A 14,936-nucleotide genomic window follows, 5' to 3' on the forward strand; every position below is an offset into this window, starting at 1 on the left:
ATTTAGAGAAGGATGCATTATGAAAAAATGTGATAGATGTTAAATACGGAGGTATGTGGGAGAGTTGGTGTTCAAATGAAGTAAGAGAGGCGTATGGGGTGGGATTGTGGAAGTCAATTCGAATGGGTTGAGGGGAGTTTGTTAAACATGTCAAATTCAAGGTGGGGGATGGATCTAGAATATATTTTCGGCATGACAATTGGTGTGGCAAGTCAACTCTCAAGAATGCCTTCCCTTCACTGTTTCAGATTGCCAGGCATCAAGATGCCACTTGAATAATGGTATTCAATGGAAGGTTGATTTTGTGAGAAATGTGAATGACTGGGAAGTTAATGTTATCTCTGACTTTTTACTAGATTATATGAGTTAAAGACTGATCAAGGAAGGGAGAATAGATTGATGTCGATTAGTGAAGGAAATTCCAGATTTTCTGTTCAATCCTATTACAATGCATTAATCTGTCAGGGTGTATGCAACTACCCCTGGAAAAGCATTTGGAAAGCTAAGGTGCCGAGTAAGGTGGCTTTTTACTGTTGGCTGGTGTCTCATGATAAAATTATGACTACGGAAAATCTACAGAATTGTGGAATTTGTGTCATATATTGGTGTTCCTGTGCACTTCAGCTATGCCTATTCTTGGTAATAAAACTCTTATTAATTATCCAAAAAAAAAAAAATGTCCTGTGTACATGGGCTATATTGCCTATCCTTATTATCCAATAAAAGTTTGATAAATATATATATATATATATATATAAATAAGTCCCTAAATAATTGCTATCAAAGGTACTCGATCAACGATGTCTGCGCATAAAGGAAAAGAGAGCAGATATAATTTACCACTGGCTCAAAGATTGTAAAATCAAGGATTTCGGCTCAAAAGTAAGCAACTCAACTCCCTAAAAATGCAGTCATTTTTTTCTTCCCAAAACAACTACATAAGGTAAAGAGAGTCTGCAGTGCAAATAAAACTGCTTTTACGCAAAATTATGATATGATGGTATAATAGAGATATATACCACGATGTTGAATGGTATTTTCAGACAATAAATTCATACCAATTTAATCAGATATATGATTATTAAGCAATATATTCAAATTAAATTAGACGTATCTAATTAAAATGAACATATTACTTTAATTATATTTTGGCCCCTAAAAATACAAATAATCCATTTTAAATATAATATTTTTCATACTACAAAGTTGAACATTTTTTTTATATATATAAGTACTACAATATTAAAAAACACAGTCATACATTCATACTAACTTAAGACATATAAGCCGAATTACAAAAGAAAAACAACAAAACAAGTAACATTCAAAAATACGGACCCCTAAAAACACCTTTTTTAATAGGTAGTCAAGGAGTTTTGTTCATACGAAAAGAAAGGCATAGCCCAAGTAAAAAGGATAACCCCTAAAAACACCTATAACCCAATACATTCATACTTTAATGTTGAACAAACCCAGAAAAGTCGATCCTACAACCCCGTTTATCAGTAATGGGCTCCACTCAATGGAACATGGATATTATTCGCAGCCTTCAAAATACTTAAAACGGAAAGAATATGTCAAATACAAAAATGGTAAAAAGACAGACAGAGGTTTAAGAAATAAACCTGAAAGACCAGGAAATTCCGGGCCTTGACGAGAATCCCAAGATCCCTGAGCTTGGCATTATATATATCCCAAGTCACGGTCGTCCCGTCGACCCGGTACTCGCTGCTACCAGAGCTCGTAATGGTCCGCGTGAAGTGGAGCTCCGAGCCGTTCCCAAGCTGGTAGACCAAACGGACAAAGGCTCGGCGGCCCTTCTGGTCCTTCTCCTTGTCGTCGTAGGCGTAGATCAGATCCTTGAGCTGCGCCCCACGGAGATGTCCTGAGCGTACGCCGAGGACAAAGCTAATGGCGTCCATGAGATTGGACTTGCCGGCGCCATTGGGGCCAATAATCGCCGTGAAGTCGTAGAAGGGCCCAATTGTCTGGATGCCCTTGTAGGACTTGAAGTTCTCGAGCTCTAATCGGAGGATTTTGCCTGGGGAGGCGAGGGATGGCATCCTTTTGCTAAAACCCTGGGGTCTTGGGAGTGGGAAGGGATGGTTAGGGTTTCTATGGAAGGTGAGAGTTTCCGGGGAAAGTGAGTGGAGGTTTGGGCGAGTGAGCGTGGTTTGAAAGAAGAGAGGTTTTGGTTCTGTGGAGGGAATTGGCGGGAGGAAGATTTTGGGAAGATGGGGGGATTCTAGTGAGGGTGATGATGAGTAACCATATTCGAAAGACGAGAGAGAGAGAGAGCACAAAACAAAAAATAAAGGGACGATTTTCTTTTTGTATTTAATATTTATATACATCTGAGCAATTTTCAAAAAGGTTTCCGTTGCCGGGACTCGAACCCGGGTCTCTCGGGTGAGAGCCGAGTATCCTGACCAACTAGACTACAACGGATTTATGGTCGTTGAGTGGAAATTATCTCTAATCTACGTCATAGTGAAAATTGTTTTGAAGTTTGCAAATCTTACCTAAACTTAAATAATAATAAAATTCTATACACTATACTATCATTCTATTTGCATCCTATTAAGTAAAATGTAATACATTTACTACTATTAAATTATTATTTATTACATATTTCTTTATCATCAAATAGTGATAAATGCACCACATCATATATAGTATGATGAAAATAATAATAGTGTGATATATAGCACTACTCTAATATATATATATATATATATATAAATAATATACCATAAACATATAAGAATCTTCAGATGATCGTTTTAACAAGAAGGTGACTCAACTGTCTTTCATAAGTGTAGTAATCTTACACTATTTTATTATTATTTACAAATTATTATTTTTAATTATTATTTATAGATTATATCGACATCTAAACATATCCTAAAGGGCTAAAATGAAGGTTGAAATACGATTTTATATGGGAGCGTAGTTTATAAAATGGGATCCATAAAAAAACTTGTCAAATTTTGATCCATAGGAAATCCTGTCTATTTCTCAACGATAATTGTGAGTTACCAGTTAAATTCCTTCAAATGGGTTGTCGATACTTTATAGATCACAGTTGGGTTGTTAACATTCTTTCCTCCTTGTTCAATAATTGAATATTACTGATAAATTTGTAAATAATAGTGAAATAATTTATAAATATTAATAAAATAATTTGAATTAAAATTTGTATTGAATTTTAAGAAATGAGAAAGAAAAAATTAGATAAAAATATTATAAAATTAAAATATTATTATAATATAATTTTTTAATATAATTTTTGAATTATTTTTTATATTTTATATGAAAGTTTGAGAAAATTAAAATGATTAAATGAAAAAATATAAAAGAAAAATTAAAAACTACTTATATTTGAACGTTAAGATAAGATAAAACGAGATAAACCGTGAGCCTATGTGTTCCAAATGTAATGCTGTTTTCGTCACTGTTACTGTTTCTTTTGGCTGTTATTTTTGTACAAGATAGTCTCTTTGGGATCCTCTGAATTGCAATTTTACTCGCTTCTCCCATGGGGGGCATTTGTTCGGTGTAAAATATAAACAAAGGAAATGTATTTTATTCGGTAGTACAAGGGAGTAAGATCCCATAAAAGTTGTAAACAGCCCAGAAAGGCTGTTGACAAACATCCTGCAGATACTACATGTCTAGAGAAAACGTTCACTACAACAGTCTAAATTAGATTTACCACTAACCAATTGCAATAATCTGATGCTCGAGTCATTGGTACAAAAGGAGCCATCAGTTGTGGTGTCTACGTTTGATCCTCATTTCTCATTTTTCTTCTCGCGGCCTGAGTCACAGCCCTCTGCTTCCGATAAATCCACAACTGTGCTCGGGGCACTTGATTCGGCCTTCAAGGGATAAGGCTTTTCTGGCAATTTTCCTTCAAGCTTTTGAGCAGCTTCTGACTCCTCACTCTTGGAGGCAACTGAGTTCTCAGGCAATTCTTCTCCAGACTTTTGAGTTGCTTCCACCTCTTCATACTTGATGGGGTCCGTCTTCTCCGGCTGTTGTCCTCCAGGATTTTCTGCAGCTTCCAACTGCTCATACCTGGAGATTACTTGTTGAAGCTCTTCATGAAGATTAAGGGCCTCAACAAGCATCCCTTCATCATCGGTAGTGCTTTCTATGATATCCTTAATCACAGGCTGCGACTGCTTGCACTTCTCCAGCATGCTTATTGTAAGATCCTCCTGCAATAGCACAATAGCTTCTATCAATTCTTATTTTATCTTCTGCCTATACATGTCAAGGCGCGAAGTTACACAGCACATGGATAACACAGGAAAGTAAAAAACTTCCCAGCACGTTTAGGACCATGGACTCGAAGTAAATGCAATTAACACAAAAACATATATACAAAGATCATGTATGTCCGAAAATTCTTTATGTCAATTGTCATAATTACCTTTTAGTTATGATTAGTTTACATTCTAAAGTACCCAAACAATGAAAAGTTAATAGCTCTACTTGCAGTTATATTTAGATATCTCATGCAAGATCTCCACAGAGAATGTAACATAGAATTATGCAGCACGGGAGGAAGGGGTGAACGTGAACAAACTGCTGAGATTTTGAATAGAATTGCAATCTATTATCAATAAATATTTTTGCATTGTTATCAGAAGTCCGGGTGATACCTTCAAAGGTTTTGGCTCAGCTTCAGCGTCCAATATGCTGGAGAGCAGTTCAAGACTGTTTCGAGTTACAACAAGGTATTCCCTCTTCTCTTCAACTGATTGGCCTGGATAGTTAAAAGGGAAAGCACTACCACCTATGTCATGCATTCCTGTGTCAGGAATAGGGTAGCTTCCGGGTGGAGACACAGGTTGTTGATGAACATATGACTCCAAGGAATACTGCATGGGGAGTGAGTTCCCTTCTTCTACTAGTGGAGGTATGCTTCTTCCTTTCAAGCCCTGTCATATAAACATTCAGATAGTAGTAAAGGCAACATATATAAAGGAAGAATCAGAATGAAGAAAGCCGTGTTGAATTAAAGAAAACATAAAGGCTGAGGCTAACAGATTTTCGGTTCTGCTAACTATGTTTATTTTGAACTTGGTATTTTTTTTTCTTACCAAAAGAAGGGAAGAAAAGAACAGACAAAAGTTCAAAAATATTGAAACCTAGGTCAACTAGATATAAGTTCAACCATTATAAAATCTATTTCTGTCAACTTATCTGGCAGTCCAACTCTAATAAAAAAACACACTAAATTATACTGACAAAACACTTTTCTTTTAACTGAATACTTGGGCATTATTAGGTAGGCAGATACGCCTGGATGGTCCACTTCAGAAAATTTTCCTGAAGAGCACTTGTGGGAAAACATGCAGGCCATTGGATGCATCTGATAAATGGAACATGGCCTGAGCTAATGGTCATCTAATCACCACGAAAAGCTCTACGTAGTCGTTTTTGTGAATGATTACACCCAAGCAGCATTCTGCTAAACATTCGTCAAATTGTTTCAGTTTTAATGTAAATTTGAGATTAGTTTGACAGGCAAAAAAATCCATCTATTTAATAAATTCCAACGGAATTGTGCATTTCCCTCCCTAGGTTCCTGCATGGCAATGCTAAGGTAGTACTAAGCGGCTAGAGACTCCCAGTACTTCAAGTGGATGCAGGACTACGCTTGATAGCCAGAAGTCACCAAGCATTGCCAAGTAAAACACAAGCAAAAGTTTTATGCATAATGAACTAAGGAGAAGATCAACATTAAAATAATTCAGGGATAACTAAGAATTAAAAATAAAAATTCTATCAGTCATAAAGACAGCAGCATCCCTAACTATGAGTAGTTTATTAAACTTAGATACAAAATAACTTCTGTCTACTATCATAGCAGTGGCGCCCCTGACATAAAGATTTCTTCAACAATTCTAACTACTCTGACTCAATTCTCATTGCATGTCCTTGTATATCATTTATTTATCATTAATCTAAAGCATTCCTTGCCCATTGCCTTTTTTGTCGTTTGCAAGATGCTTACCATGTAGGCCTGACGAAAGACAGGAAGATACGCCAGGTCCCCGGACTCTCCCCAAGCCCTAATCAAATCCATCGCCCTTTTCCTGTTCCCACGATCCGTCTGCGGATTATCGATCATCTTCACCATCTCATCCAACACCTTCTCCGACGCCACCTCCGAGAACACCTTCTCGCAGTTCATGGCACAGGCCTCCAACAAATCTAGGCTCAACCTTTGGCTCACCGCGCCTTCCCCCCCGGAGATCTTCTTTTTTATCGACCTGACGATCTCCGTCCCGCTCAACTCCTCGCTGTTGATCATCTTGCATATCCGCAAGTTCGTCCCCCAGTTCGGCTCCTCCATGGACTCAGACGTGGCCTCGTCCACCATTTTTGACTCTGGCGTGGGGCTCTGGAGGATTCCCTTCACTTTCTCGCTCACCATTCTGCCCATTTGTGCTCCTCCGGTCTTCAAACGCTCGCCCCATTCGGCTAGTTTCAACTTGTCCATTATGCGGGTCCTGCGTGGCCTCAGAGAAAATCAAATAAGATGAAATATACTTTCAAAAAAAAAAAAAAAATAAGATGAAATATAAATGAAAAGTAAAGAAACTTCATTTCATTAGTCTCATGTGCTAAGCCAAACCTAGCGAGTTCAGTTTCAGTTCTCTCCTCTAAAATGATTTGTCACTGTTTGGTCATTAAGAAAATTGGAAGGAAAAACTAGGACACCAAATCCAAAGCCTTTGGTTAACGAGAAAATAGAAATTCGAGTATAGCTGGGTTTTCTTCTCTCTCTCTCTGTGTCTCGCTACCTCTCTTATATGGGGGAGCAAAATCCAGGGTATAATTTTATAAATACATCCAATTTTCGTTATGTATTAAAATGCCAAGTAAATCATAGCAACCAAACAGATCAGAAAGAGAAATCAAAAATGGGAAGGAGAGAATTCAACAGACCTTCGATAGTTGGAGGATACAGATGAGGCACGAATTTATCCTAGTTTCTATTTATTTTAATTAATTCCTCCGATGTCGCGCGAGAGATGGGAATAGTCAAAAGCTCGGATACGCGTTGCCTGTTATGCGGCCCCGTCGCTACGTGGAAAATGGAAATAAATTCTTTTCTTTTCAATATCGATTATAAATATAAATACACATAATTATCCAAATCAAACCGACAGATTAGGCTTGTTCACGGTAGGAGTGGAGACAGCTCATGCCCGCTTTTATCGAGACGATTTGGATCAAAAACACTTTTAGGACCAGTTTAAGTGATGCATTATTTTCAGTATATTTTATTATTATTTTTTAACTCTTTTTTATTATTTTATATTATTATTTATTATTATTTATTTTTTTATTATTTTATCTTATCTCATTTCATTATTATAATTTTTTTAAATTTTTATACAAAATATAATAAATAATTAAATTTTTTTAAATTTCAATTCAATTTTTTTAAATTTTAAAATAATAATAATATTAAAAAATATTATTTTAATATTATTTTATTAAACTTTCAATTTTAATCTAAAATCATTTCCTCTCATCTCACTGTCCAAAGATCCTATATCTAAAATATTTCATATTTGAGGCTCAATGTTAATCTACCACTCTACCAGTATCATCTATGGAAGGGATTCATTATAATTGCAAAATATCAAAATGCTAATGTTTTGTCATTAAAGCAACACCACTCTGCCCTCTAGTATGAATCGTTTGGCGTGTCCTCTAATGTAATTGTATTATTTTTTTCCAAATATTTTTTAAAAAACTTTAAAATTTTTAAAAATAATTGCATAAATTTATTAATAATTATTTTCTTAATTATTAAAAAAAAACAAAATAAAATACACGAGGTGTAATGGCAAAACTAGGGAGCAACTTTTATATTCATTTGTCATTGCGAACCAATTTCCAGCGGTGTATTCTTAAAAGATTATTGCTATATATAGTTATAAAATGTACAAGTTTTATACAGTATTTTAGAACAAAATGAAATCTACTAAAAGAAAAGTTAATTTTTTTTTTTATATGATTCACAAATTTCTACTACTTTTTTCTATGAGAATAGTACGAAATCTGTATATTTTATAATTGTATGAATCATTTTCATTTTTTAAAAGATAAGCTTGTAATCATTTTAAATGATTCTATGTATTAATTATTTTAATAATAATTATTTAGTGCATGTCACATTAATAAGAAGAATAATATTACATACAGTTAATTTTGCATATTCTTTATGTATTCCATTGATATGATTAGCTGGATTGATTTTTTTAATATACAACTAATCATATCACTAGAGTATACGAGAGAATACGTAAAAATAACTGCACATAAAATTTTTGTAATAAAAATGACAATATTTGAAATTAATAATATTACTTTTCATACTAATCTTGTATAATTTTATAATTTAGTTATTTTTTATAATCAAAATATGTAGAATTATAAAGATCTCATAGAGTACGAATCTGCAGTATTTTCATCCCATTCTAAGATGTTATGTCAAATAAATAACACTTACGTGGACAAATTTAATAACACGACGTTTAGTGATAGAATGAAAGTACCTAGTCATATGTATTTGGGGGCAAAGTTTTAATTTTATCTTAGTGATTATTTCAACTGAAATAATATCTCGATACTAATATGTATTGATATACCGTTTCGAAAGGTATATATTATTACGACTTTTAAGATTTTATTAAAGACTTCATAATTGATCCAAAAGTCTTATCAATATTGGATATCGAGATTATAATATTCTACCATGCTTTTCAATTCAAGGTCTACAGCATATTAATTTTAGAATAAATATTAATATTAAAGTGAATATTTATGAATAATTCAATATTATTCTAGAATATTTTATTCTATATTATTTAATATAGAGAATCTAATATAGATAATAAATAGAGATAATATAATTATTAATATTAATGTAATTAATATAACGGATCATTGAATTAAATGCGCAATTTCTAGAATTCTCTCGCATATTCTTTTTTTTTTTTTGAACAAAAGATGTGAAAATAAAACTAAGAAAAAAAAAACGTCCATTGTCTAATGGATAGGACAGAGGTCTTCTAAACCTTTAATATAGGTTCAAATCCTATTGAATGCAATTTATTTTCATATATTTTATTTGTTATATTTCTTCAAGGTATTTTGAATGATTTGAATAAGAGACACTTATAGTTAATTATATATATTATAGTTATAACTTATTTTATCTTAATATGAAATAGAAAATGAATATACAATATAAAAAATCTAATATAAAAATCAAATATATATAAGAAAAATCAAATATATATAAGTGAAGTAGAAAAATAATAATAAACAAGAAAATATTAGATTATCTAAATAATTATTTCTAACAAATTAGAAAGTTATATAAAAAAAATTGTTTTATAAAGCATTCTATTTGTTCTTGAATAGCTTCTTTCAAAAGGGCTTCTGCTTCCTCAGTGAATGTCTTGGTAGAATATATGATTTCTTGGAATTGAGGTTTATTCGTTTTTAAGTAAATACGTAACTCAACGAAAAATTTATTTACCTATCCAATTGCTAATGAATCAAGATAACCATTCGTTTCAGTATAAATAGTCATCATCTATTCTTCCACTGTGAGAGGGGCTGATTGAGATTATTTGAGCAACTCACGTAATCGTTAACATCTTACCAATTGATTTTGAGTAGCTTTATCGAGATCAGAAGCGAATTGTGCAAATGCTTCTTATTTTGCGAATTACACCAATTCTAATTTTAATTTGCCGGCTACTTGTTTCATGGCTTTAATTTGAGCTGCGAATCCTACTCTAGAGTCGGAAATACCGACGATAATAGCAGGTCTGATTCCAACATTGAATAGATTGGCGGATAAGAATATTTGTCCATCTGTAATCGAAATTACATTAGTAAGAATATAAGCCGAAACATCTCCCAATTGGGTCTCAACTATTAGCTATCATACTAATCAAGTAGTAACCCTTTTTTTTTTTAGCTTCACTCATCTATCAATATTTAATGACTTAATTTTAAAATATATATATATATATATTAATGGCTTAACACTACACCCATTGCACATACATAATATCATTATATTTTAATATAGTAAGTAGCTAAACTCTATCCGTAACTTGAACTCGTGACGTAATTCTTATTCTGATATCAATTATTAATAACTCAACTATTGATTCAAAAGTAATATGACTATTAAATACTAATTTAATTAAACTTTTAATCCTTAAAAACATGATAGACATTTCATTTCGCTTTTACTCGTTTAAAATATTAAAGTTGAATTGTTTATTTTTATAATTTTTTTCAGCTCATATAATCCAATCATTATAATTTTTTAAATTTTTTATATAAAATAAAATAAATAATTCATCTCTTTTAAATTTTAAAATAAAAATAATATGATATTTAATTTTTAACTTTTATTTAAAACAAATAACGCCTCTCATTATTGTCCAACCGTCCTTTTTTTTTTTTAATTTTTTAATTTTTTTTTCCCTCTCAGCACCGTCCAATTCCTTCGATTGAGGGCGAGACAATGGATTTTGACCGTCTCGTATTACCATGGATTAGCTCTAGTTCCCTTGAATCACACCGCCACTTAAGAGAGACCGGACTATCGAAACAATGTGAACAAGTTAAAAGTGTGAGAAATGTTGATCTCCATCTTAAAGTTACTTAATACGTGTCAATCGATGTAACCGAACACAATAAAATTAATCGAAAAATAATGAGATTGTTGTAAAATAATATTGTTGTAAAATAAATTATATGACCACCTTGAGCTAGCCGATATATGCACAGTGCATAGTGCCAGCATAGTACTGCATAGTAACTGGCATAGTGAATGGCCGACATAATGCACAGTGCATAGTGCCAGCATAGTACTGCATAGTAAATGGTCGACATATGCACAGTGCATAGTATCAGCATAGTACTGCATAGTAAGCTAGCATAGTTCCCTTTGTACACATATATATATCGTTGAATTCTTTAAGAAATTCATAAGTTTCATAACTTCTCTGAGTTCTATCTCTCTCTCTCATTTTAGAAAGTTTTATAATAAATCTATCTCTCTCTTTCCTTTTCGATAGTTCTATAACACGTTATCAGCACGAGAGTTCTAACGATCTTGAAGCTAATAGTCCTCTACTTCAAGTAAGTCTTTCAATATATTTTTTGTAGTTTTCAAAATGAATATGAAATATTAAACATACTTATGTTCCTGATTTATATATGTAGAAAATGTCAAATCTTACAAAATTGGAATTTGTTGCTCTTGACATTTCTGGAAAAAATTATTTATCTTGGATCCTTGATGCTGAGATCCATCTGGATGCAATGAACCTGGGAGATACAATTAAAGAAGGAAATCAAGGGTCCGTGCAGGACCCTTGATTTTCCTTCGGCACCATCTTCATGAAGAATTAAAAACTGAGTATCTAACGGTGAAAGATCTACTTATTTTGTGGAATGATTTAAGGGAGAGATATGAACACCAGAAAACTGTAATCCTCCCAAAAGCTCGTCATGATTGGATGCACCTGAGGTTGCAAGACTTCAAGAGTGTTAGTGAGTATAACTCTGCACTCTTTAAAATTAGCTCGCTATTGAAATTATGTGGTGAAAAAGTCACTGATGATGACTTGTTAGAGAAGACATATACTACTTTTCATGCCTCGAATGTGCTCCTGCAGCAGCAGTATCGAGAGCGAAAGTTCAAGAAATATTCTGAACTTATATCTTGTTTTCTATTAGCTGAGCAAAATAATGAGCTTTTATTAAGAAATCACCAGTCACGTCCTACTGGTTCTATATCATTCCCTGAAGTGAATGGTACTAGATTTACATCATTCCCAGAAGCGAATGGTGCATCTTTTCAAAGAAAAAGAGGGCGTGGACGTGGTAAGAAAAACTATAGAAGTGGAGGTCTTAGAAGTGACCACACTAAAAGGGAAAATAATAGATATACACCGTACCACCAGAAGTGGTTCAACTCAGAAAAGGGCAAAGGTCCTCAAAATAAATTTGTAAAGAAATATGAAGATAAATGCCATAGATGTGGTATGACTGGACATTGGTCTCGTACCTGTCGTACAGCTAAGCACTTGGTTGACTTATACCAATCTTCCATAAAAGAAAAAATAAAGAAATTTGAAACAAATTTTGCTGAACCATCATATGCTTTAAATTCTATAGATGGAGAAGATATTACAAGTCTTGATGTTTCTGATTTCTTTGAGGATTCTAGTGGTAGAGTTGATCATGGAAGTGTTCCTTTTTAATTAATGTATTTCCTTTATATTATTGTAAAATATTTTTATTTTGTAATTTTTTTTTAGTAATGAAAGTTTTATATATTTTGTAGAATCATGAGTCTTATTGATGAACTTTCTATCTCCGAGATGAATAATAAAGATGTATGTCTGGCTGACAGTGCTACAACTCACACAATTCTTAAGGATAAAAAATATTTTCAAAATCTAACATTGAGTAAAGCCTATGTTCATACCATCTCCGGTTCATCGAATCTAATTGAAGGCTCCGGAAGAGCTTATATTGTGTTGCCTAATGGCACCAAATTTTGTATTAATGATGCTCTATTTTCTTCACAATCCAGAAGAAATTTATTAAGTTTTAAAGATATACGTCGTAAGGGTTGTCATATTGAAACCATTAACGAAGACGATAAAGAGCATCTTCTCATTATTAAAATAATTTCGAGCCAGAAGCTCGTATTAGAAAAACTGTCTGCCCTCTCATCTGGATTGTATTATACAAAAATAAGAATAATTGAATCACATGTTGTAATGCACCAGAAGTGCATTGATCCCAAAATATTTATGACTTGGCATGATCGCCTTGGACATCCGGGATCAATAATGATGAGACGAATAATTGATAATTCGTATGGGCATCCCCTAAAGAATCAGAAGATTATCTTACCCAATGAATATCCATGCTCTGCATGTTCTCAAGGTAAATTGATTATCAAACCATCTATCTCAAAGGTTGTTTTTGAATCTCCATCTTTTTTACAAAGGATTCATGGAGATATATGTGGGCCTATTCAACCATCAAGTGGACCGTTCAGATATTTTATGGTTTTAATTGATGCATCAAGTCGATGGTCACATGTTTGTCTACTTTCCACTAGAAATGCTGCATTTGCTAAACTTATTGCACAAATAATTAAGCTACGAGCACAATTCCCTGACTATCCAATTAAAACTATTCGATTGGATAATGCAGGAGAATTTACATCTCAAGCTTTTGATAATTATTGCATGTCAATAGGAATAGATGTTGAACATCCAGTTGCCCACACACACACTCAAAATGGTTTAGCTGAATCATTGATTAAAAGATTTCAGCTAATCGCTAGACCTTTACTCATGAAATCAAATCTTCCTATTTCTGCTTGGGGACATGCTATAATTCATGCAGCATCATTAATTAGAGTTAGGCCATCAGCATATCACAAATATTCACCATTACAGCTTGCATTTGGTCAGCAACCAAATATTTCTCATCTTCGTATTTTTGGATGTACTGTATATGTTCCAATTGCACCTCCACAACGTACAAAGATGGACCCTCAACGTAGATTTGGGATATATGTTGGGTTTGATTCTCCATCTATTATCAGATACCTTGAGCCTCTTACAGGGGATATGTTTAAGGCACGTTTTGAGGATTGTCATTTTGACGAATCCATTTTTCCAATATTGGGTAATGAGAAGTCGGTGCCTGAAGCACGACAGGAAATTACTTGGGAAAATAAAACTCTTTCCCAATTTGATCATCGTACAAAAGAATGTAATCTAGAGGTTCAAAAGATTATTCATTTGCAAAGTGTTGCAAACCAATTACCGGATGTATTTACTGACACTAAAGGTGTGGTAAAATCATATATTCCTGCTGTTAATGTTCCAGCAAGGATTGCAGTCCCTGAAGGACAAGTTGCCAAAATAGCAATAGGCGAATCTAAAATACGCCTGAAGCGTGGACGGCCTATTGGTGCTAAGGACAAAATTCCTCGGAAGAGGAAAATACAAAATGAATTTGGTACTCCTGAAGAGTCCATACTAACACAGGCCATAAGAGTAATTGATGCTCCTGAAGAGAGTAAATCTCCTGAGAAAGAACCTCCTGAAGAGGTATTTCATGAAATGTCTTCCCTTGAAGAGGGACAGGTACCTGAAAATAACGAGATCTCGATACATTTCATGAGTACAGGAGAAATTTTGAATAGAAATAAAACTGTTGTCGACAACATATTTTCATATAAAATGGCTCTTGACATTACCAGAAGTAATGAAGAAATTGAGCCAAGAACTGTCGAAGAATATCGACGTAGAAATGACTGGCCAAAATGGAAATCAGCTATTGAAGCTGAATTAAACTCGCTAGCAAAGCGAGAGGTCTTTGGACCAATTATACAAACACCAAAGGGTGTAATGCCCGTTGGATATAAATGGGTATTTATACGTAAACGTAATGAAAGCAATGAAATTGTGCGATATAAAGCATGACTTGTTGCACAAGGTTTCCTGCAGAAACCAGGGATTGATTATGAGGAAACATACTCTCCTGTTATGGATGCAATCACATTCAGATATTTGATTAGTTTGGCAGTTATAAAAAGATTGAATATGTAATTGATGGATGTGGTCACTGCATATTTATATGGATCATTAGATCATGACATATATATGAAAATCCCTGAAGGATATAAAATGCTTGAAGCTTCTAATCTGAGTACATCCAGAAGTATGTATTCTATTAAACTTCAAAGATCTTTATATGGGTTAAAACAATCCGGACGCATGTGGTATAAACGCCTTAGCGAATATCTATTGAAAGAAGGATTTGAGAATAATCCAATATGC

General features: G+C 33.5%; 2 protein-coding genes and 1 non-coding gene across 5 annotated transcripts in view; all 3 read right to left on the reverse strand.

Annotated features, from left to right (window-relative positions):
- LOC122305332 (structural maintenance of chromosomes protein 1) overlaps positions 1–2,317 on the reverse strand; it is a 35,973-nt gene extending 33,656 nt beyond the window's left edge. The window contains exon 1 of the mRNA XM_043117753.1: positions 1,626–2,317. Within this exon, the coding sequence (XP_042973687.1) occupies positions 1,626–2,063 (438 nt within the window). The 5' untranslated portion in view covers positions 2,064–2,317. The remainder of the gene's footprint in view (positions 1–1,625) is intronic.
- Positions 2,318–2,375: 58 nt separating this feature from the next.
- TRNAE-CUC lies at positions 2,376–2,448 on the reverse strand. Its single transcript has one exon. It is a non-coding gene; the product is annotated as a tRNA-Glu (tRNA).
- A 1,118-nt stretch (positions 2,449–3,566) lies between these two features.
- LOC122305335 (TOM1-like protein 2) lies at positions 3,567–7,121 on the reverse strand. 3 transcript variants are annotated; one of them, XM_043117757.1, is made up of 4 exons: positions 6,967–7,121; positions 6,029–6,527; positions 4,671–4,949; positions 3,567–4,223 (listed from the first exon to the last, which is right to left on the reverse strand). In XM_043117757.1, exons 2-4 carry the CDS (start codon positions 6,515–6,517, stop codon positions 3,795–3,797), a joined length of 1,197 nt encoding a protein of 398 aa, XP_042973691.1. In that variant the 5' UTR covers positions 6,518–6,527; positions 6,967–7,121; the 3' UTR covers positions 3,567–3,794. The 3 variants fall into 3 exon arrangements, with proteins under 3 accessions (XP_042973691.1, XP_042973692.1, XP_042973693.1); XM_043117758.1 differs by lacking the exon at positions 6,967–7,121 and adding an exon at positions 6,653–6,949; XM_043117759.1 differs by lacking the exon at positions 6,967–7,121 and adding an exon at positions 6,602–6,949 and having other exon boundaries at positions 6,029–6,566.
- Positions 7,122–14,936: the final 7,815 nt, after the last annotated feature.

Source organism: Carya illinoinensis, chromosome 3, assembly GCF_018687715.1.
Source record: "Carya illinoinensis cultivar Pawnee chromosome 3, C.illinoinensisPawnee_v1, whole genome shotgun sequence".
Taxonomy (NCBI): Eukaryota; Viridiplantae; Streptophyta; class Magnoliopsida; order Fagales; family Juglandaceae; genus Carya; species Carya illinoinensis.

Coding starts and splice junctions, on each gene's coding strand:
- LOC122305335 (XM_043117757.1), bottom strand. CDS start 6,517: ATGGACAAGTTGAAACTAGCCGAATGGGGCGAGCGTTTGAAGACCGGA. Junction 4,950..6,028: donor TCTTTCGTCAGGCCTACATG/GTAAGCATCTTG, acceptor TTTATATGACAG/GGCTTGAAAGGAAGAAGCAT. Junction 4,224..4,670: donor CTGAGCCAAAACCTTTGAAG/GTATCACCCGGA, acceptor GTGCTATTGCAG/GAGGATCTTACAATAAGCAT.